Source organism: Chelonoidis abingdonii, chromosome 3 (genome assembly GCF_003597395.2).
Source record: "Chelonoidis abingdonii isolate Lonesome George chromosome 3, CheloAbing_2.0, whole genome shotgun sequence".
Lineage (NCBI taxonomy): Eukaryota > Metazoa > Chordata > Testudines > Testudinidae > Chelonoidis > Chelonoidis abingdonii.
Window position 1 is genome coordinate 215882485 of NC_133771.1, and position 24783 is coordinate 215907267.

General features: G+C 44.0%; 1 protein-coding gene and 1 long non-coding RNA gene across 2 annotated transcripts in view; one reads left to right on the forward strand and one right to left on the reverse strand.

The window, feature by feature from the left end:
* The window catches only part of ZC3H6 (zinc finger CCCH-type containing 6), a 60772-nt gene extending 45068 nt beyond the window's left edge, over positions 1-15704 (reverse strand). The window contains exon 1 of the mRNA XM_032770586.2: positions 15440-15704. Coding sequence (XP_032626477.1) covers positions 15440-15531 — 92 coding nt within the window. The 5' untranslated portion in view covers positions 15532-15704. The remainder of the gene's footprint in view (positions 1-15439) is intronic.
* On the forward strand, positions 15667-20747 carry LOC116819118 (uncharacterized). Its single transcript, XR_012655647.1, has 3 exons — positions 15667-15712; positions 19316-19463; positions 19896-20747. It is a non-coding gene; the product is annotated as an uncharacterized LOC116819118 (long non-coding RNA).
* The last annotated feature ends 4036 nt before the right edge of the window (positions 20748-24783 follow it).

Genomic DNA, 24783 nt, shown 5'->3' on the forward strand with positions numbered 1-24783 from the left:
CATTACAAAGATACATCCCAACTTAAACAGAAGTGCAGCTGCACTGTTGACTCAATCTTGCAGAGAACTGTTTCTAACCAAACAGCAGAAGTTAACATGGTAACCCACCTCATTCACTTCAATGAAGTGCAAGCTTCAAATCTAACTGGAAATAAATATAAAGCAGTAGATTTTACTACAACTTTAAAATTGCAATTAAAAATAATAAAATGTAAGCAAATGCAAAAATTAAGTTTTCAACACCAACATTAATTTAGTCACATTGCACATAAAAGGTATTCACAATTCAATTTTTCTAATTAACCATATTGTTTTACAACTTTGTATACTATACCATAAAACAAATATGCAATGTATCCATTATTGTCTGAATATATAATAAAATGTACCCTTTTCAGATAACGTATAATTTTTGTGATTTGTTAAGATTTTTCAGTTAGCAGATGAAGTCTGAATGGAGCTCAACCATCATGACATTATCAAGCTATTAAACTAATAAAAACTTGCAACAACAACATTTGGAAATGAAAATCATGCCTTTCTAATGCCAGCATTATTTGAGGAGTCTCAGTAACAGCAGAAGGAAACAAATAGAAAGGGAAGAGATAATTTATTTGGACTTTGGAACAAGAGAATTAATTCTCTGGACATCACCTAATCTCAAGGTATTAAGCACTTTAAGGACAGGTCAGTTCTTCATATCTGTCTAGGGCCCACTTGGGAATATTATGGCAGGAAAAATTGGTTTTAGCCACTGACAGGTAGAGCAACTGTCCCTGTAATTTCTGCTGGAAACATCCACCTTGAGCCTGCTCTCACACTGTATCATCAACCCAGTCTAATGCTAGTTGCTGACTACTCTGAACAGGAACCTAGAAGAGAAAACTACAACCCTCCTTGCCTCTCCTTTATGCTCTACTGCAAACACACATCCAAACTCCACCCTTCATGTGGCCTGTACTTCCACTCACCACTATACTTGACAGAAAATGTAAAACACAAAGTTATTTGTTCAAAAATTGTTTCTAAAAAATTAAGCTGAAAAATCGTAAATATTTTTTACTTACGTATTTCAATTAGTTTAAGGGAGTATCTCGTTAGCAGAATACCATTCAAACAAGAAAAAACTGCTCAAGCTGTCTGTAGGATAATAGACTGTAGTCTTTAAGCCATCAGTCAAAGGATGTTTTTTAGATGCTTCTCCCTTATGAAAACTGATGAATATCTTTAGACTAGCATAAACTAAATAAAACTTTTAAACCTACTTCTTACCATCCCTGGAATGCAATCTGTGTTGATCTGAGGAGACAAAATTACCACTAAACTTAAATTGCTCAATTGTGTGATAATACTTCATAATTTTTCAAATGCAAAATCACACAAAATTTGAGATCTGTACTTGTCCACTGTGCCAGAAACCACAGATGTGAGCAGTTAGTTATAGCAGGTCTTGATAGCTCTTAAAAAACAAGAAAAACACGGCCCTTAACATGACAGGGAAATCTGGTTTAGCTGTATAGTTACATTTCAAATGCAAAAAAAAATGAATTCAACACTATTCTTGGTTATAAATGTTTAAATGCATTTTATAACAAGAGACAATTAAATTGTCAGGCTTTCTGAAGAAAAAATCATAACTCTGCTTCAGAAAGTCTTTTGTTTCATTGCAAGACAAAAATGATGGTAGCCTGTAGAGACAAGGTTTTGATCAAATGGCACAGTAGGAAAACCAAAATAATATCTATGCCTCTACCCAAAAATAGGAAACTAAAGAAGTGGTCTCAGAACAGAATGAAGAGGAGATTTTAAAAGATGTTTTCCTAGAGCTGTGCATAAAGTCCTTGAATGGTTGTCCCTTCCTGAGGGGCCCAAGGGTCTTCAGAAGACCCATTCCAAGAAAATAGGAACATAGGATTTAGAACTGGAATGGATCTTATGGATCCAGTCCAGTTCCATGCTGGCATCATCATTATATAAACCCATCCATAAATTTATCAAGCTCCATCTTAGAACTATTGGTAGGTAAGTTTACCCCCACTCCTCCTACTGGAAGGCTGATCCAGAACCTCACTCCACTGATGATTAGAATTCTTTTAATTTCTAGTCCAAATTTATTCATGGCCATTTTATGCCCATTTGTTCTTGTACAAACTTATCCTTTAGCTTAAAAAGCTCTTCTCTCTCCCTGATGTCTATCCTACAAGGTATTTATAGACAACTATCAGATCTTCTCTCAACCTGTTTTGCTAAGCTAAAAACAAGCCAACTTCTTTTACTCTCTTCTCATAAGACAAGGTCTCCATTCCCTGATCATCCTAACAGGCCTTCTCTGCACCTGTTCCTTTTTAAATTAATCTTCTTGACCATGGGTGACCAGAATCATATACTGTTGCAGATGAGGTTTTACCAGTGCCTTGCACAGTGTCATTAATACTTGTCTATCTCTGGAAATACTGTAATTGACTGATACATCCTAGGATTACATTTGCCTTTTTCATCACTGCACCACCAGTGGTTCAATGGAGCTCCCATTAAAGCCGCTAGGACCATGTTAAGCTCCCACAAAGGAACCAGGTCTTGGACCAGAGGATGGAGATGAAGAAGCCCTTTAAAAAATCTTGCTATCATGATACTGGAGAAGACAGATCTTCCCTGAATGGGGGATGAAATGCTAGTAGCGCTGCCAACTGCACTTTCAGTGACATAGGAGCAAGTCCTGATAATTTAAGATGCAGCAAGTATTCCAAGTTGTCCAGGATACAAGCCAGTACCAGCTGAATTCCACTGGCCAATGACCACACCAAAATCACTTTAATTTTTGCTGACTAGACCTTTCTAATAGAGGAAATTGTACGGCTGAATAGGACCTGTTGAACAGCTGCAGAATACTACTCTTCCTCTTCATTTAGCCATGAAGTAGCCACACTGTGAGATGCAGGGGACTGAGTATGGGACACAAGTGCAGCCATGATTCTAAGTGAGTTGGCTGGGATGGAGAGGAAGAAGCAAAAGAGGCTGAACTGAGAACACGAGAAGATTGGAGAACCAGCACTGCGTTGGTCCATGCCAGTACAATGAGAATGAGCTTGGCCTGATCCACCTCTGTTGAGGCCACAAAGATCAAGAGTGGGTCTTACCCCTTCCTTAGATTTGGGCACCAGAAAGTACAGAAATAGAAGCCATGACCCTGGTGTTCTGGCTGAACCTCCTGTTCCACCACTCCCAAGCCAGTAGAGAGTGAATCTGATCAAGGAGCAGTATCTCATGAGAGAGGTCCCTGAAGAGGGATGGGGGAGGGGAAAGATGGAGAAGAACTGGATGGCATAGCCTGATCTGACGGTGCTTAGGACCCAGATGTCAGGGGTGATAAAGTCCCAGACATTGTGAAAGTGAGCCAGCCTGTCCACAAACAGAGGGAAAGGGGAGAATAGGAGAAATGACTGAAATACTTCTCTGGACTAATGAGTCAAAATGGTCTCTTGGGGACACCAGGAAAGGGCATGTGGGCTGGCCAAATCCTGGATCTGATTGCCTCCTCCTATGAGATGTATGCCCTTTTCTGGGGTAGTCCTGCTGTCTTGGGGGAGGGAAAGGCTGCCTAAATGTGTGCTGCGGACGATAGTGCTGCTGCTGTTGATCACCTCTGCACCACTAGCATGTATGCCTCCAAGGAACATAGAGTAGCCTCTGAGTCCTTGAAGGAGTGCAGAGTCTTACCCGAAAAGAATGTCTGGCCACTGAAGGGCAAATCCTCTATGTACTGCTGTACACTGAGAGCACTATGCAAATTTTGCAGCTAAAAAGCCCTTCTCACGGTCACAGCTGAGGCTATCACTCTGCCCAAAGTATGTACAACGTCCAGTGCAGACTGCAATGAAATCTTAGCCACCAAGCAGCCTTTGGTGACAAATGCCTGAAATTCCTCTCTCGAGGTTTTGGGCAGCTGGTCTGCAAACTTCGACATAGTCATTCAGTTCACAAAATTGTACTTGGACAGTAATATCTGCTGGTTAGCAATCCACATCTACAAGGAAGAGGAGACGCAAATCTTCCTATTCATCAGGTCCATTTGTTTAGAGTCCTTCTCCTTGGGAGTGGACTTAAACTCGCCCTGCGTGGCTCTATCATTCACTGTGATTACAAGCAGGGTATCTGGGGCCAGATGGGAGTAAAAACCCTCAAATCCCTGCACCAAAATGAAGTAGTGCTTTGCTGAAGGTAGTACCAAAGCCAGCATGCTACAGAGGACTTTAGCAGGCTTAAGAAGCGCATTGTGAACAGGGAGGGCAACTCTCCCAGGGGCAGATGGCTGCTGGATATCCACTAACTCGTGGCTGTTCTCCTACAGGAACGCTGCTTGAATACTTCAGAAAGCAGCCAAGCACCGCAAAAGCTTCAGGCACACTTTGAAATCCTCCAGTACCAAAGTGAAGAAAAAGAGAGACACTGCGGAATTGGCTGGGGACAAAGATGAAGCAGTTAACTGTGCCAGAGCTGGATCCTACTCCAGGACTGACAGGCCTGGAGATGAGGACTCTGGAAGCTCCATGAGGGGAAGGCTCACCAATGCCTGGCCTCTGATGACTTGATAGTCACCACCACACACCTGGTTGGTGATCTTGCCTTTGAATGAGATGAGGAGTGGGACCTCTGCGACCGAGGAGTGTCCCATGGATACCACTAGTATGGTTATGGCATTGATGGCCACCAGACGCTAGGACAGGGGCCCACATCCCGACCACAAGACAAGCACCAATCCTGCTACCCAGAATGCTCCAAGAATGGCCTCCGACATAGTTCAAGTGATGGAGAATGAGAGGAGGAAGATCCCACCATGGATGCCGAAGAGTCTCAGGCTGCAGAGGATAAAGGTAGAGCCAGCCTTGAGAGTGCGAGCAACCACACTGAGTTGTCTGTAGCCCAGAATGACAAGGGAGATGGCGCCAACGGTGGAAACGGTATTAGCACCACTGAGTATGCCTCTGCTGTTTCCGATGCTGGAAGCAGTGTCAACCCCGAAGTTGGCAGTGCACCAAGGTAACTGATGATGCCAAAGTGGAAGGCAGAGAATGCTGCCATACTAATATCAGTGACAGCGGTCACAGGGCTGCCAAAAACACTCCTGGTACCAGGGAGCTCCCTTGTGCTGAGCCTGGCACCAGCCCCAGTTCTACCGACTCTGAAAGGGAAACATCGTGGTACAGTGCTGACAGACTCACAGCTTCGGTGGCTCACACAGCCAACAGGGCTATAAAAGACACAGCCCTGGCAAAATCATGGACCAAGGGCATGGTTGGGACAGAAAGGCAGATAAGGTTATATTGCTGCCTGACATGCACCGGTGCAGAAACAGCTGGTGCCAGCACAACCCTCGTCGGTACCAGAATCAACAGATGCCCTGGGGCCAGAAACAGAGTCAATGGTACGGGATCTTCTACCCCCTTGACTGTTACCAGGGAGCACTTGATAGGACCTGCTCCATCCCATGCACCAATATTCACTGAGCCGATCAACATTCCATCTGGAGGAAGGAGAGGAGTCCCCACATGACCTGGAATGGCCTCAGTCAGTCTGACGTGACCTTTTCCTTTGTGCACTCAACAGGGAACAACTCCTCCATCTCTTTGGAAAGGCACCAACTCCACCACGCGAAGCGGCAGCACTTTCAGAACTCAAGGGCAACCTACAATTTGACAAGACCATTGATGCCGAAGCAGATGATGGCCTGTTCTACAAGGGCTGCTTCAGACGAAGCTCCCTTGGCACTTGGGTCCATTTGGTAAACGATCTGTAAATTGAACACTGCTCCTTGATGTGGGTTTCGCCTAGGCACAGCCAGTATCCTGTATCGGGATTGTTCCTGGGGATTGCTCCTCTATATGAGGGACAATGTTTAAACCTTTGTAAGGGCATCACCAGGGAAATACTTAAACTACACCTAACACACACTAAATCTAATTAATACTATACTAAGGGTACTAAATAGCTATATACAACTAGAAAAGTCATTAAAATTAGAGGATTGTGAGGTGAAAACCACAAAGAGGTCCAACTTCAGCCATAACAGATAAGAAGGAATATAGGTGTAGCCGAGTTGCTGCCTCATGTTGCAAAGGGATGGGTCATAGCCACGAAGCGCAAGCGCCACCACTGTATGGGTACTGCTAGACAAAATTCTCTGGATTAGGTGTCTGCACAACCAGCCCACCAAAGTGGAATACTGTGGGAGTGCAGACATTTTCCCAGCATTTGTATTGGACTATACCAGCATCCACTACTTCATCATGAAACCATCACAGTGAACACACATCCTTTTTATTAAACTTTTAATTTAATTTTTTATTAATAGACATCGTTGCCCTTTGTTTAAACCTATTTTTGACTGATGAGGTGTGAAGTACAGAAGAGGTCTCATTTAAAAAGTAATTAAGGATTTTGCTTTAAAATAGGATGCTGCCACTTACAACTTTAAAGTTAGAGGAAGCCTTATAGAGAAACAATTACCAATAGTTTGCAGGACATTACTAAGACTAGAAAAAGTATACAATACATACAAGTTAACAAGCCTCAGAACTCTACCTCTAACTTATCATTTACAGAGATGTGTAATAGAAAAAAGATGACAAAATTGCAAACCTTACACAGCAATGTTTTTACTACTCAAACTTGGTTTCTTAATCTTTACAGACTGCATAAACAGAACAATTTAAGCAATTTCTTATAAAATTTCAGAAATCTAGCTATTATGGTAATACCAGTATATGTCCATTCAACAAAACCAAATCCTTTTCTTCCCAAATTAGAATTCAGTGCTGAAACATTAGTATCGCCTATTATCTGAAACTTCAGTTGAGAGTAAAAGGAGGTTTTCTGGTAGGAAAGATGAGTTCTTACACATGTATATTTTGTATACACTGGACCTTTTTGTGTGACAAGAAGTTGTGGTTACTAAAATCATACAGATCACATACAAGAGCAACAAAACAGACTGGGCAATGGAGGTGATAAAGTACTTAATTTACCAAAAAGTCCAGTAGAAAAATAATTAGACCTACAGACAGAAAATAGGCTGCTGTGCAAGATTTGCAAAGTCTATACAAATATGATCAGGATGGGGGCTAAAGACAAGGAGCATCCAGTTTGTTAGTAAGTATTCCCTGCAATAACAAAGTGAAAGATTCAAGCCAACTGTTAAACATTTTCCTGACATCTCTCTATGTAATACCACCCGCCTAGAAAAAAATTTGCTAACTTTGTACTAAAAATTTGCTCAAGTCCATCTCCTACAAGCACATTAATAAAAATATATCATGTTAATCACCAATTAAGCCAACATTCACATTCACCTCTACTCTCTCAACTTTACTGCCAGTCACACACACTGCAACTTCATAAGAAACTCACTTGTAATTCTAATACAGAGCCACTCCAAATGCACGTCCCATTCCTCATAATTACACTCAAACACAAAAGCTAAATATTTACCCAATTTTCTCATGTATAAATGACATCTAGACTTGACTGTTACAGCTATTCTACCAGAAAGATATTTATCTTCCTGGGGTCAGAGTTTATGTTTTGCATTTCAATGTGACTCTGAAGAACTGGATTATTGGCATAGTGAGTGCTCTATGTTGGAACTGAAAATAAATGTGTGGATTGTGTGTATTTGGGTAGTATTGTATGAGAGTTAAGATTGATGTGGATGAAAATTTTGGCTTAGCTGGTGATTTCTTTGTTTTTATTGGTTGTATTAATGGGAAATACACTTCATTAGCCTTAATTTGCATGTGGGAATTTCCCTAGTTTTTAATTGGCAAGAAAACTAAATTATTTTTATATAAATTCTGCAGAAACACAACAGTGCTCTAATTGGTTGTATGAGGTTCAATGCAGTGAGCATGTAACTGCACTAGGCTCACCTTCTGCAGATGTCTGGACATATGTAGTGGAGTGTGTGTGTTTGGATGTAGGTTGGAGGGTTATAACTGGTAGAATACCAATTGGGGGCACTTAAGAGGGGAAATTTTATCAATGTTGAACATATCAAATGTTTTAAACCAGTAAAGTTTAACATAGTGAACACAATTCCTGTTTCCACGACTACCTCCTCCCCCATTTTGTCCCTTTTCATGTCTGTCAACATCCCTTGTAACTGCTTTCTACATTCCTTCCAGTTGTGCACTCTCCCTCCCTTTTTAACAGTCCTCCAAAATACCTTTCTCCCCCAACCTTTCCATTCATAGTTCCCTATCCCCTAAAGCTTCTTTCACCCACCCATCTCTCATGCCCACATGTCCTGTGGAAGGCTCCATGGACTTTTACCCCTCCTTCACTTATGTTCACATTGTCATCGGTTATGGAGAAATGATAAATACAACTGCAACTTAACTGAGAAGCTAGATTTTTAAAGCAAATTTTGTACACTCTGTAAAATTCCCAAAGAAAAGTGGTTAGTTGAGTCAAGAGCCAAGGTAGACCTAGAGGGTAAAATCCAAATCATTTGAACAAGGCAGTTCCCAAGACAGGGCACCCTAAAATGAGCTTTTTCCAAAGTTGCAAAAAGCTTTTTAAGGGCATATCTACATAGGGAAATTTGTTGACATTACTACACCAGTATAATTATACTACTGTAACTATGCGGGCATAACTCCCCATGCACATGCTTTTTCAGAGTACCTTTTTTTTCACTTTAGCTTAAATCACTTCCAAAGAGACATACAAGCTAAACTGAAAAAGGCACTCTAAATCCCAAAAGAGCATGCCTTCTGGAGAAGTAATACTGGCATAGCTATAGCAGTATAACTGTACCAGTACAGCTGTGCTGGAAAATTTCCCCACATAGACAAGTCCTAGTGTTTTTTCATATACACCTGTGGAAGAAACAGGACAAGAACTGCACAAAATATCTATCATTCAACTTTCCTAGCCAACAATTGGTGCATGGTACCAAAAAAGGTGGTCCATAATTGTAAACATGAAGTTAACAGACCTTTTGGGAACTACAGAATAAGATGAGGCAGAGCTGACAATTCTCTTATGGATTATGAGCATGGAACAAATTGATGGAACTCCTGACACAGTTTCAACACCAGCTCCCCTTTGAACTTAAAAGAGAACACATACGGGACAGGAAAAATGCTTCCCTGCAGGGATTTGAACCTAAGACCTCTAACATCACAAAGCAGACATCTATTACATGATGTAGCAGAATAACTCTTACCTGGCTGCATTATTCTTACACAGGGTAAAGAGAGAGACATGACATACATTCTGAACCAGCAAGTTTCTTACTTGCCCTCATAAAAATATCCCTTTTAGGCTACACAAGCACTCCACTGGAAACTAGTAATTCTACACTCCCTTCTTCCAATAACTGGCATTAATAAATCCCTTTGCAACTCACACTTAGGAAAGCTTCATATATATTTAGACTAGAAAGGATGCATGTATTCATCCCCTTTTACAGATGGGAGGACTGAGGACCACAGAGATTTCACAAGATCACTTCTGGCATAGCCAGAAATAGAACTCATGTCTTGTATATAGGCTTGGAAGATTAGATGTTTATATATAGATGTCACTATACACACACACAAACTGATGAAAAAATATTTCCATCAATAATCAAAGTGTATAGATAGGCACAATAAGAAAAATGCTTCCTGAGATCCTGAGTTTGATTTAAGGATATTTACTTTTTATAATTTGACATGCAATGTTAACAATGTGTTTTAACGGTTATAAAGCTTTAACTTTTTAAATCTCAGTGTCTACTTTCATTAAATAATTATTGTCTGAACCCATGTCTGAACTCCCCATAATTTCCCAAAACTGTGAAAATGTAAATCAATAAAAAAAAAAAATACTTAAAGCCCATAATTTTGCCTAGTCATGAAAGTTTAAATCAATAAAAATGGGAAAAAATACTTAAAAATAAACACTGAGATTATCCACTGAGATTATAAAAAAACAAAAATCAAATTCTGCCAAGCCAAGTTTCATCCACTAAGCCATGCTGCCTTTCACAAAGATCAGATCAAATCTACATTCTTGGCCAAGCTGTCCACACAACACGGCCAAGCCTGTGACCAACTAACATACATACAGACAAACCTGCCCTAGCAAATAACTGCAGATGATAGAACTTCTGACTGAACAGTGAACGCAGCTGCAGGGGAGAAAAGATGGCTGTAGTTAAGGTGATAGGACTCGGGAGAACTAGCTTTGCTAAAGGCTTCCTATGTGATGTATGGCAAGTAACTCACCAGAATTTTCAGGTGTCCACTACTTTTGGCCACTGCTTTTCAAATTGAAGGGCAGGCAGAGAAATTATCTGGGGAAGGGTTGCTGCTCTCCTGTCACACTGAACTGGCTGGGTTCTAGTCTACTTTTGGAGGTAGGGCACTGGGAAACCCACCTCCAAACAGGCTATGGGGACATGATGGGAGTGCGTTTCTGCTAGGAAGAATGGCAAGCTGCCAGGGACAAAGGGACTACTCCCCCTAACCCCAGGTCCACTGCTCCCAAATCTCATGTTATTATTTAAAATAACTAAGGAACTTCAGCAGAAAAGAGTTTGCTAAGATGGAGTTAAGATTTCAGCCACATGACACTGCCTTGAGTGGTTATCTTGCATGCTGTCACCTTAGTTCCCTATTTCCCAGTTTTCTAGCATTTGCCATTTCTTTATGGCAAGAGACACGTGGAGGAACTTAACTCTGCGTTTTCTGATTTTCTAATGTTTGAACTTGGACATTTAAACTCATGTCCAGGAAAGGTACGATCACCAGTAGGCAATGTTATGCGGCCACAAACTTAACTCCACCTTAATTTTTTTTCCCCTCTGGTGAATAAATATTTATATATTTTAAAATTTTCAAAGTAATTGGTTATGGCAAATATTTGCAAATTCAACATGAAGAAGAGACTTGGAACACTGATGAGTAAAAAGAGGGGGCATGGAGAGAGGGCAATGGCCTGCAAGAGGTATGGAGTGAGGGCCTGGAAAAGGAGAGCAATTACACAGAATAGCATGGAGCCAGGATGAATTAATAGAGCAGCAGGAAAGCAGGGAAGGGGGACTAGGAGGACAGGCATGCTGGATAGCAGGAATGTCTTAGGCTGTACCTCTCAAGCCCCTCAGCTTTTCTGTGCTTTGGCTCTCAAGCTCAATGTCTTTCCAACTTCCTTGCTTCCTGACTCCCCTGAACAACAATCCTCCAGTGTTTCATGCAACTGGGGAGCCAGTTAGACCTAGGTAGGCTGGGGGCAAGGAACTTGCAAACTACAGTGGAGCAGAGAATGACAGAGACTGTATGCTGATTTAAGCTCACTGTTGCTCAGCCTACCTAACCCCAGCCCCATTTCTCCCACCACAATCTTTACTCTCTATCACCCACTGGCCTTATGACTTATCAGAGCAGAGCACCACTCTGGTAAACCACAGGAAGTTTGTCAGACAATTACTATTTCAGTAGCAGACCTTGAAGTTATGTTTGCCAGGGTGTGGATGAGGAAGTGCCAAGCAACTGGGGTGCCAGAAGGGACCAGGAAATTCCTGGGATAGCTGGAGGAGCCACAGAGAACAGGAAAGGCAGAAAACCTGTGAGACAGACAGGCTGGGCAGCCATGAGTCTATCTGGTTCACCTGGATATATGCATATGACAGCTGGCGAGTCGAGACAGGCGGGGCAGCTCAGAAAATGGTAGTAAGAGAATGAGCTGTTCCATTGGCTAACCTCAGTGAAACTCAAATAGGCTATCTTGTGTGTTTAATTTTAAAATGTCAGAAATTTTCTATCTCAAAGCTACTATCAGAATGTGCATAGGATATCAGAATGCATACTTGTGTGATGACTGGGGTTTGTGGTTGTTAGCAAAAGGAACCAAAAACATGAAACAAGCCAATTTTTCAAAAAAAGAAACATTTTAAAATGTTTCCTCTGCAAAAATTAGTTAAATTTCACTGCAAAAGTTACATAAGAAGTTCAACTGTCCCTTGGAGAGTTATTTTGTCAGATTTGGAGATTAAATTAAATCTTCATCATATAAAACAGAGGTAGTATAGTTTAGTCATGCTTTAAATTGATATCACAACACAAAATTAACTAAAGAATCACTAGTAAAGCCTCCATAATTAGTGCCTAACCATTCTGACTTATATTAGGTCATTAATTTTTTTTTACAATAGTTATTGATATAATATAAATCTTAAAGTCTGACTATATATTTAGAGAGATGCAAAACAGGGCCTTATACACCTGCAAAAATGGAACCAGTACCTGATCTGAACTTTAAAATAAAAATATTCATCCCAAAACATGGAAAGATCTGTATTTTTAAACTTTCCTGCTGCAGTAAACATGGCAGTTTAGTTCAAACATGGAGCTACTTATTGCAGTCAAGCCCCTATATGCCTGTAATTCAATATTATTAAGGAGACTGAAGTAGTCAGAGTTGTACTGGTGCCATATTCTGTTGTATCTGTAAAAGCTAAGTATTTAGTTCCTATGCCAGACATGAAGGGACACAGCTAGTAAAATCATCTACTGTGTAATTTAACAATATTCATGCCTGCAGATCACAGTTTTAAAGTAAAGGCCTGATCCTGCAACTGATAGGAGCACCAGCACACTGCTGCACTCATGTCAATTCCCACTGACTTCAGTGGGGCTCTTCGGGGCAGCCCAGCAATCTGTCCACACCATGTGTTGCAGGATTAGGGCCCATTTTTATGCATTTATTTAAGATAACAGACTGTTCTCTTCACTTATTCTCTTAAGACACCTGCTTTATTGCAGAAATGTTGTGGTGCTTTGTATATGTAAATAGGACTGTATTTTTGTGTTTAGTGTTTTATTTGCTGTAGTCTCAATTTGTTTATGTAAGGAAAGGGCTATTTCTATTTTTTCCATATTTTTAAAAAATGCACACAGAGTAATCGTCCAGGAGAACTAACTTCATGTGAAAGTTGAGCTTTTTTTATTTAGTTATCTGTGCATGTAAAAAAAGTCCTACACAGCTTTTTTGGGGAGAAAAGTATTTTCCTCACACCCAAAGGAGTTAATTTTTTTTGAAGAATGAAGAAATGAAGAAAATTAATTTATCTTTAAAGTAAGGCCGTGAAAAGTTACAGACCAAAGCAATACTTTCCTCTTAAAAACAAACAAGATCAAACGGGTGGTAAACGTGAAAGGTAATTTGTAACTAGCTATAGCTGTAATGCAAATTTCATTTCTGTAATTCTAAAGATTAGATTAATGCCAAGATTGCTAAATGTTAATACAAGTGTCACTGATTTACATAAAATCAGTATCTGCAACCTTTTGTGTACTGGTTACCTTCTATATTGCCACCCTTACTTATCTATGGGACTACTGCCATAGTTAAGTCATACTACTGATCTACTTACGTAGTAAAACATTGAATGCAAGGCAGAATTGGCTTAAACTACACACACTATAATTTTATGCTACTAAATATATTATAGTACTGCTTCTATTAACTCCTTCAATTTGGAATGGACATTGATCAGTTACGCAGGTTTTAGCCGAAGTACCAACCTACCAACCTAAAAACACTGCATTTTAATTTTCAACAAGATAACACATGGGACAGTTCAAGCAAAAGTATTTCACCTAAAGATGTTCAAACGGAAATTCTCGCCCCTCAATCATGTTTTCTGGGACTGTGTTTTTGTTTAGATGAGTTTGTGCCTGTTTCAGAGTAATCAATCCATAAGGAAAATCTGTAAACTTCCTAAAATGTATAATGCATTTTGACTGGGTTGAATCTGCATATATACTGTAAAATGAGAAGGCATAGATTTTTCTTTTCATTATGGTAAGTGTATGGTGAACACACCTTGCTATAAACTATTAATAGGGGTAATCCTGATAGTCAGTAGGATTGTCTCTAAATGTATTATTTATAAGGCATGTTTAATTTGTTTATTGTTAGGGCAATATGTTCTTCTAGAATTAAAATATAGTATAAATAGATGTTAAGAAATGTAATACGTTAAAACAGTGCAATTAATCTACTAAATTGAACATATTTAAACAAAGCTATAAAATAAGAATTTACCAGTTTTCCCAGTGTCGGAATACATATACTAGTGAGCATAATTTTTGAAAGGCACTTTACATGTAACAATTTAAGTTATAATACTGATTCTGAAGAATTTCAAATTAGAAATATTAGTCTCTAGTGAAGTAGTGGGAAAGAATTCTTGGGCCCCAGCATCAATCACCACAGATTCTTAATGAAAACGTGAACCAAATATTTACAAAACCTGAAACAATGTTCTATGGTAAAAAGTGCATGTTCCATTAATATTTGACTGGTATGCAAGTGTACATTTTAAGCAAGTTCTTTGGACAAGTTATGATGCTGTCACAGTTTAAGACTAGTGATATATGAAAAAGTAATAATATTGTTTTGTCCCTTTAACTCTTCAAATTTATTTAAAGGTAGCCTTCTCCATCATTAACTTTTATATGCAGTAGCACTTAGATTACTTTAAAATTAAAGATGGGAGGGGTAATCATGAGACTCGAAGTTAGACAAGCAAGAGGCTATTCCAGATCAGGGAGTCACTGTGTGTTTTGGGAAAGACATTTAACCAATGTGGGCCTCAGTTTCCCTACTAGTAAAAAAATAGGATTAATAATTCTTACCCTACAGGGGTGTTTTGAGGTTTAATCACAGGTTGTGTCATGTTTTTCAATCATCTGATAAGAGCACTGTAAAGGGTTCGGGAAGGCGGCAGGAAAGTAAAATCACTATTACAACAGCACTCATGCGCTCTCTGTCCACGTGCCCAGAATGACGGGGAGTGGTGAGGCTAGAATAGAATTTTTGGGCAGTGACTAGGAAGCCCAGAGCTGTCTGAGGATAGGATCTGGATTTCCAACCACAGCTGCAGAAAAGGGAGGGAGGGAGCTGGAACATAGCTCCTTACATCAAGCAAGCTCTGGTTTGCTGCGCATGGGGACTGAGAGGTGGCAAAGATAACGTCAGTCAGACCTTAATCTGCATAAAAAAAGATCCAGTTAAATGCGGCGGGTGTAATCTGGCGAGAAAATGAGGTTAAATATGGCCTTAGTGCGAGGTTTCCTGCATAGATAAAAACATTCTCTTCCACCTGACGAGCAGCACAGGGTGGGGGGTAACAAACACAACGGTGACAGTCAACAGACACCCGCTGCAAAGTGCATTGTATGGAAAGAGATGGAACCAAAAAATGCGATGTCAAATGCATGCAAGAAAATGCCCCTGTAGGAGTCCCGCCGCCCCCACCCGCCGCCGTATTAACCCCCCACTTCGCAGCCTGGAGGTGAGCTGGCCCCCAGCCCCCCACCACCTTAACCCGCTAGGCACATTAACCCACAGCATCACCGGCATGAGACGCGGAGAGAGAAGAATGTTACTCGACCTTTCGTCCCCCGCATGGTGCCTGTCAGAGTCGGGCATGTTTGGGCCAAGGACTGGGTTTGGGGGGTTGGCGAACAGGCTTTCAAAGGCCATGGTGCGGGCCCTGGGGTGAGCAGGAGGAGGGAGGTGGAGGAGGAAGGCAGGACACTGCTGCTGCCCGTGGTGGTGATGGTGAGGAGGAGGCGGCGCGCACTCGGCGGCGCAGGAGGCTCGCTGAGGAGGCGCAGGAGGAGGAGGAGGAGGGTCGGTCCCTCAGCGAGGAGAGATGATGAAGGTTTCACTCACGGTTACTTAGTGAGACACTAACAGTCACTCTGTGCAGGAGGCTGCACAGGGTGAGCCCGGCCGCCCCGCTGCCCGCTCTGGCAGTCCGTGCGGGCAGGCGGGGCCGGCGGCGCGGCGGCGCGGCCCGGAGGAGCAGGCCCGGGGCACAGGAGGAGGAGGACACACGGGGGGTAGGGAATGCTGGTGGCCGGAGATGCCCGGTTATTTCTTCCTTACAAACATGGCGCCCCCCGCCCGAGACACTCTCACAAAATGGCGGCGGCGCGGCCCGAACGCGCTCAGCGCCTCGGCTAACAACAACAGCTTCTTCCGCGCCAGGAGGAGTCGGAGGGCGATGGCGTCGTATAGCCCTGGTCGAGCCCCGCCCCTGCGCTCCCATTGGGCCGCGCCGCTAGCTACTCGGAATGGGAAGCAGACCATTGGGAGAACTCGCTGCCAATCGCAGGACGTGAGGAGGCGGGCCTTACTGATCACCGCCCTGCCTTTGCTCAGATTGAAAGAAATGGCTAGGAATAGCGTCCTCCTCCGCGGCGCAGGGATATCTGAGGGCAAGGAGAGTAAAAAAAAGTCCGCCTGTGTCACGTGTCTTTCAAGGCGCTAAAGGGGGAGAGGGCGGGACGAAGGTTAGACCCCTAGCGCCAGTGCCCAGGAGTGGTGGGTGGTCCCTGCACCCTAGCAGATAAATAACAAACCTGCTGCACCTGGTGTTTGGCTCTGGGGGAGCCGCCTGCTCCCGCCCATGAGTGCGCCCCTCAAGTCCACAGCCCAGCCTGCTGTGGCGAGGCACATGGTGATGTGGGTGGGGCTGGCTGCTTGAAGGGGAACACCAGTCATCCTCTTACCCGCTGTGGCTGTCTGCCCCACCCCGGCCTCTCTTAGCCCTGTCCTGCCAACCCCAGAGCTTCCAAAACCATGGCCCATGGGGGTGACAGCTAGCGTTGCCTACACTCCCAAATACATACTGGGTAAGGCAATTTTGGACCTTGTTGCAGGAGCTCTCACCCCATGTGTCCGTCCCCAGTCCAACAGCTATTTCTACCCTCAAATCAACCCTGTCTTTACAGCACCTGCTTCAGTTCTCACCCCCACCAGCTCCCACCCAGGCCCGGCATTGGTTCTCTCCCCACACCAGTTCTGTCTGGCCCCTAGCCCCTACATCTGCCTAGCTCCCAATCACTCCATCAGTTCAGCCCCCAACCAGCTGCTCCGAAATTATGCCCCACACACCAGTTTTGCTGCCCCAGACCCAACTCTGCTCTTCCTGGGGCTCTTTAGCCCTCTCCCACTGCTGCCCTCCCCAGGCCTAGGAGCCAGATGTGGGGGCAGCTCCAGGGTTTCTTTACCCCTGTTGCCCCTTCCTAGGCCAGGAGGTGCAGGGAGCTCACAGATAGGGTTGCCAACCCTCCAGGTTTCACCAGGAGTCTCCTGGACTCAGGTCCTATCTCCCAGAGGCTACTGAAGCCAAACTGGGAGATTTTAGGTGCTAAAACTCTGGCAGTGCAGCAGGGCTAAGGCAGGCTCCCTACCTGTCATCACCCCACACTGCTCCCAGAAGCAGCCAGCATGTCCCTGTGGCCCCAAAGGGGTGGGGGGCAGGGGTCTCTGCACCCCAAGCACTGACTCCTCAGCTCCTATTGGCCGGGAACTGTGGGCAGTGGGAATTGCGGGGCCAGCGCTTGTGGGTGCAGGCAGCATGCAGAGCCCCCTGCCTCCATTCCTCAGGGCCAGACATGGCGGTCGCTTCTGGGAGCGGGGCCAGGGCAGAGAGGGAGCCTGCCTTAGCCTCGCTGCGCTGCCACCTGGCAGCTACCCGAAGTAAATGCTTCCTGGCTGGAGCCTGCACCTTGCACCTCCTCCTGCATCCCAACCCGCTGTCCCAGCCCGGCGCCCCCTCCTGCACTCAAACTCCATCCCAGAGCCCACACCTCTTACCCCCTCCCACATCCCAACACCCTGCCCCAGCCCTGAGCCCCCTCCCACACCCAAACTGCCAGCGCTTGAATCCCACACCCCCTCCTGCGCCCCAACTCCCTGCCCCAGGCTTGGCTCGGAGCCCCCTCCCACACTCCAAACCCCTCGGCCCCAGCCTAGAGCCCACACCCCAACCCCCTGCCCGGTGAAAGTGAGTGAGGGTGGAGGAGAGTGAGCGACGGAAGGAGGGGAGTGGAGCGGGCGTGGTCCCAGAGATGGGGTGGAGCAGGGGGGCACAGGTGTTTGGGTTTGTGTGATTAGACAGTTAGCAACCCTACTCACAGGTGGGGAAAGCGGCCAATCAGAGGGGTTTTCCCTCCAGTAGGACTGAAATTTGTTAGTGGGCTGGAGCATCTCCCGTCATCACCAGACTGGCTACAACCTTGGCCAAACCACACCCTCTCAGAGAGATTTAGGCGCCAGCTCCCAGATAGAGGGAGGTGACTTTCTCTGCTTGAGTTTCACAGCCATGAACCTCATCCCCTAGAGTTAGTCACCCCCAGTCACGTCAGCCCTTTCACACAACAAAACCAAGGTGGAGGAGGATTTGGTGCCCACCCCATATTCTATAACTCAGTGGTTAGAGTGCCCACACAGGATGTGGGAGACAGGGGAATGCACACCTTAGTATGAGGATCACACCAGGGCTTCAGTGTGAGCTTGGGGCTGGGTGTCAGGATTTAGGCAGCTCTGGGCATGCCCATCAGCAGAAATTTAGGTGCCAAGTGGGCTTTACTGGTAGAAACTTAGGCACCTAGGGAATTTAGGTGCCAACAGGTAAGGCAAGGTGGGTGAGGTAACAGACATTGGTCCAATAGAAGATATGATCTCACCCAGCTTGTTTCTCTAATATCTTGGAGCCAACACGGCTACAACTACATATACACTTGGTGAGCTGAGCAGAGGGTTTGAGAATCTAAATTTTGAATTTTGGCTCCTAAAGTGGCAGTTAGGGGCATAAAATTCTTTGAGGATTCAGCCCCAAGTCTCTTTCCACTCTCTTATTCTCCTTCTATGCTCCTCATGAGTCTCCTATCTTCCACCTGTCCCCTACGTTCACTTGCCCCCATGTTTACCTTCTTTTCTCCTCAAAGCCTCCTACCCCTCACATAGTCTTTCTCTGCTATCCCTATTGCTCCATCCAGGGCTGGATCTACTGTTTTTGCTGCGCCAAGTGGCGTGCCGAATTGCCGCCACTGACGGCGAGGGCAGTCCGTGTGCTGTTAGGGCGGCACGCATGTTTCCACGGTGATGGCAATTTGGATGCAGCTTCTGTCTCAGCCGGAAGACAGAAGCTGTGCCGCCGCAGACAGCTGAATATAGAAGCTGCCGCCGAATTGCTGCCGCCGCGAAAACACACGTGCCGCCCTAACAGCACTCGGACTGCCCCCACCATCCGTGAAGGCAATTCGGCACACTGCTTGGGGGCAAAAACACACAGATTGCTGCCCCTTGCAGATTGCCGCTCCAAGCACCTGCTTGGAATGCTGGTGCCTGGAGCCGACCCTGTCTCCATCTCTTCTTACTCTCCATATTCTCTGTCCCCTGGGTCTCATTCCTGTACATAATATTCCCCTGCATCCAGCACCCATTCATTCACCCTCTATTTTATTTTATTCAGGTGGTGGTTATCTGCTTTTCAAAGGCAGGAGGGACCATGCAAAGCAGTTTGTTTATGTGCACAGGGATGTCGCATGAATCCTCCTGAGACATCTTGATGAAACTTTCATGGAGGTTTGAGGGATGGCAGCCTTATTTCTTCCTCTGCGGTAGGGCACTTTCCCATGTCAGTCAATGATCACTTTGGCTTGCACCATTGCAGTACATGGGCTAGCAGCATACGGCCCCGGCAGCATATGGGACGCCAGCAGCAGCTGGGCTCTCTCTGCCTTTGTTACCCTCCGGAGTGAAAAGCAGCTGAAATCACCCCTGCCTGTGAAAAACAGTGCCAGTATTCAGTGCTAATGCTCTATCCCGCTAGATTCATGCAACCGAGCAATTCCCTCATTTCCCTCACCTCTGGTGGGCCATACTCACCATGGCTGGTACTGTGACTGACATGGTGCACAAACAATCCCAAACAGAAGTAAGAACATAGTGCTTAAAACTTTAGGGAGCAAGGGGAGTGAGTTTCACATCTTAAGTTTCGTTTTCTGTAGTGGATAGACTGACAATGGTACCTCTGTGTGTTTTATCTGCAGCTGCTGGCATTGTGGTCTTCAGGTTCTCTCCCTCCACACCTAGAGAATGCCTGAGTTAGATAAGGAGAAAAAAGAGGACTTGGGATGACATGTTCAATGAGATCCTGCAAGCTCATGTTGCATTGGACAGTCAGCACAAGGCCTGGAGGATGAACACTGAGGGCAGCCTGGAGAAGGAAAGACTGGAGAGGAGAAAAGTCTGGGAGTCCCAGCAGGAAAAGGAGATGGAGATGCACCAGGACATAATGAGTCTTGTCAGGCAGAAAAAACAGATGTTGCAGATCCTAGTGCATCTGCAGGTTCAACAGTCCTGGCCTTGCCTTCCTCTGCAGCCCATTGAGAACTCAATATTGGGACCTACCTATACTCCCCTCATTCTACATGGCATCAAGGGTCACTGCACTATCCCTAGCGCTCCGGTCTGTGGGACATTAAAGACAATCACACCTTCCCATACACTGACATGTGAAACTCAAAGCTGGTGTATGTGTAGCTGAAATGGACATGAATATTGGTCCCAGGCAGCCTTTTACTGTCTGTGTGCACACATAGAGGTGATGGAGATGGTCAGCGAAGTTTTCCCAGGTGTCCTGAATATACACCTTGCATATCTGCTGCTCTAGACCTTGCTGCACAAGCTCTATTAAGTACTTAAAAGATTCCTGAGTCACTGAGAAGAACAATGAGAATTGTCTAAAACTGATATAGACCTTGTCCCTTCACAAGTATTGTCTTCTTATGCTCCAATACAAATGTACGAACTGGCAGATTCTCACCAGCCCCCGGTGGTTCAGCAGACAGTCATTAATGCACTAATTCTAATAAAGGGGGTGAATCAGTATCTAATTTATCATCTACATCCCAGGCTCTAGTCCTCTTATTTCTTATCGAGGGCACAGTTTCCTGGGGAGGTGGGCCCCAGCCTGTGCCCTTCTCTCCCCAAACCCAGAATCTCTCCCCCAGCTGGTATTTGTCTCTTCTCCTGCCCTTTCTGCAGCTGTTTTGTTTCCGAGGTACTGCTTGGACCTCCCAGAGTGCACCTTCATTCGCTACTCCCTTGGAATGAGATGGGTCTGGGATATATAGGCCCAGACCCATCCCACTCTCAGCCTCTGAGCAGACTGCTTAACTGGAGTCAGATGCTTGGCTTTTTTTAGATGCTTGATAATTACCTATTCTGTCCATTCCCTCTCAAGCACCTGGCATTGGCTTCTGTTGGAAGACAGGACTGAGCTAGATGGACCTTTGATCTGACTCAGTATGGCTATTCTTATGTACTTTCCCCCTTGTGAAGAGTTCACTCCGTCACATGTTGATTTTATTGATTTCTTCAAATTTTTAAAATACAACTAATTAAAGCATCTAAGTAAAAGAAGGTGCTATCATTGGCAGTGGCATGGAATTATTTTGGACTGTTTGGTAACTAGAGAAGGGTACTGGCCGGCTTTACAGAAAGCTACAACTATTGGCCTAGATTCTCAGCGGTGGAAGCTCCCCTGAAGACCATGGAGCAATAGATACATACAAGCTGAGAATGTTGTGTCTCGGTAACAAAGGGTTCAGTAGCAGCAGCTGCTTCTTTTCTGCAAACTTTGTTTTTCACTAAGCTAAAGTGCAAGGTGGCTCTTGTCCTTGGTATGCTAAACTGTCTGAACTAGAGCTTCAGTGTTTGGGCTCTGAAGTGAGATCATTTATCTTAAAAGCCTTTGCACAAAGAGAAGCAATTTATGTCTGAAATTGACCAACAGTAGAGAGCACTTCTTCCTATGGTATTGTTCTCTTCAGCTTGGCTTCTGGTGTACCCAAGAAAGCCTTGTAATCATCTAGAGGGCACCCTACCTTTACCAACACTCAAAGAACTGAGAAGATCTCAGAAGGGAAGAAGATACCAGCCCTCTGATGCAAACTCTGCATCAAAAATTCTATTGCTATCCAAACAGTATCAGGGGACATTTTATATAAAGTCAGTTTCCAGAAGAGAGAGAATATGAGAGTAAAGAATCAATTAATGGGCATATGCTGACAATGAAAGAAGGGTTTTAAATAACTTTTCTAGTTAAAGGGAAAAACTCACAGCCAGAATGAGTTAAAAGTGGATTTCTGCAGAACAATTATGCACTTAGCAGTAAGCATGGCCCTGTCATGCAGCAGGGTATTTCAGTATGGAAAACAAAGCAAGCTGATTTTTAATAGTAAGTGAATGGGGCCTAAAAATGGAGGATGGCTGTGAAAACATTGGTTCCTAAGACATAAATGCAGTATAATCCAAATGATATCAGAGCAAAAGATTCAGCTGCCCACATCTCTGATATGTGTTATTTTTACGGAGCATTCCCATTCTGGAATCATCCTTCAGATGATGTCACATAACTTTGGTCTTTTAGCAGGAATATACATTTATTTTAGGTAGTATCAGGGAGGAGCAATGTACTTGCAAGGAACAAAATTAGGGAGGCCTCTATTATGCTTGGAGGCACAACACGGCACTTTAAATTAGCAGGAAAGGACCTACGCGCCAGATACAGTGCTTGCTCTCGGCGGAAGGCTAACAATGCATTTGTGAAGTGCAGTGCAAATTGCTGGTGCTGCCAGTCAGAGTGAAATTACACTTACAGAAGGGCAGAATCTCTCAGTAGTCAAGATACCTTCATAGCATTCAGAAATCTGGCAGTATTTCCAGGTTTTGCAATTTTCCTACAAAAATGCACAATATGTCCTGCAGCGTTTCCTTATTTCTTTGATCTCTTATCTGTTGTTTTGGCTTCTTCTGATTTGGGGTTTTATATGTATATTTTCAGTGTAACCTTTTTTATTTGCTTTTGGGATTGTAAGTAGTTTTCCTTTGATCTTGCTTCCAACTGTAATGACTTTCCTCTTTCTCCCTCCCTCCCTAATTCCTGCCTGTATATACTTCTCCTTACTTCTAATAATCGATGAAATATTCATTCATTGTAAGAACTAGATTGAACTGGACTGTGTATGGATTTAATGGTCCTAGAGTTTATTGGTGCTACTAGACATGAGAACACTATAAAACTGAGACTCCAGGAGCTCCTCAGTGCAAACTGAGGGCACCCCCTACTGTAACTCACATCAGGCCTGACACCCTCATTGTCCCAACACACTGTTGTCATATTATATATCTCAAAGGTGTCATGTAAGATATCATCTGAGAAGTGGTGATACGCTGGTCTCAAAATCATTGCATAATGTATATATGGATTCTGTATAAAGAGTTATGTATGCGTGCTGCAAATACATTCTTAAAATGTGTTTGGAAGGCAGCACATGAACCCAGCCTGTCCTAGACAAAGAAATGTGGCTTTATCTCTCTGACCAGCTTGGTTACAGACAGAGGACAATGAAAGTACATTTACATATAAGATAAACAAAGCCATCAAGCTAAACAAGAGAGGGAGAAGACCATTTAACACTCACACTGGGGGACAATGTCTGCATCCCAGGAAGCCCTCCTGGTTCTTGAAGCTGATATAATGATCTTTGAGGAATACAAAGGGAGCAAAAAGATCTCTTAGTTATCCATCACTAAGGGGACATATAGGCGACAATACCCTCTGAGCCTATGAAAGTTGAATCCCTAGTCTAGAGAGCTGTGGATGCTGTTACTTGGAAGTAAGTAAGAAAACTGCTTTGACAAAGATTGCAATTTGCTTAAATTAATTTTAGTTACCAGAAAGTGTGTTTTATTTTGTTTTATTTGTAACCATACCTGTCTGTTTTATCCTTGCTTAGCATCCGGGGCAGCTCTAGACATTTCGCCGCCCCAAGCACGGCATCATGCCACGGGGGGCGCTCTGCTGGTCGCCGGTCCCGCGGGCCTCTCTTGCTGCCTCTGCCATGCTGCATCCAAATGTTGCATCTAAATACATTCATTGACACTCGACGGTTAAAAAATAAGGGAGTCCTTTGTGGGCAACTTAGAGCTCACATTGTTATGGGGATGCTTTCATGGCTTACCATGAGGTAGCTCTGCCGAATGGCACATGAGATCAGCAGGTCATACCTTGTCTAGTGATCTGTCTTGTGATGGCAACTGGACATTTCAGAGGAGTGTAAGAACCCGTCGGTAGCAGTTTGGTACTGTCCTGCTTGCGATCTCCTTCCCTGATCTCTCACAATTGTGTCTTTTAGCCGGAAGAGGTTTATCATTCTATGTCATCATTTCTAACTCTGATATTCCTATCCTATTAATGTTCAATCTTGTTAGTCTTTTGGCTTCGCAGTTTCTGTGGCCAGTAGGTCCTTTTACAGATTTTGTTTCCTTTTATTGGAATCACTTGTTCTTGCTATGTTCAGCAGAGAGAACTATTGATCTCTCTCTCTACACCATTAATTTTCTGTTCGCTACACATCAGAAAAAAATAACCAAAGTAACAGAAAAATACATTTTCCGTTGTCCCTCTTCCTTTTCTTTCTCAAGGTAACATCCGCAATGCTTTTTCATCTCTTTCCCAGTAGTTTTATCCAGGCCCTCTTTTCAGACGCCTCTAGATCAATGCATTTCCTTTTGTTGAGATGCTGGATGCTCCGTTCATGACACAGTGTCTCTGGGCTGAACATCATCTGCTTTAGTATTTGTCTGCTCTTGTGGCACCAGCATCTTAGACATCTTTGCACCTCCTTTATGCCTCTTTTCTTATAGCTCTGTGACTCCGGCGTAGTCGTACTGGCTCTCAGGGCGGTGACCTAGAAGGCAGCCCCCTTGCGCGGCAGCTGATAGAAGCTTTTCTTTCTGCGGTACGGTAACAGGGAAGGTCGAAGCATCCGCGCTTTTGCTGGGAACTTAAGCAAGGCTGTTATTGACACCTCACCTCAAGAAGCTACTGAATCAATTAGGCGGCTTAATCAGGCACTGGGTTCTAAAAGG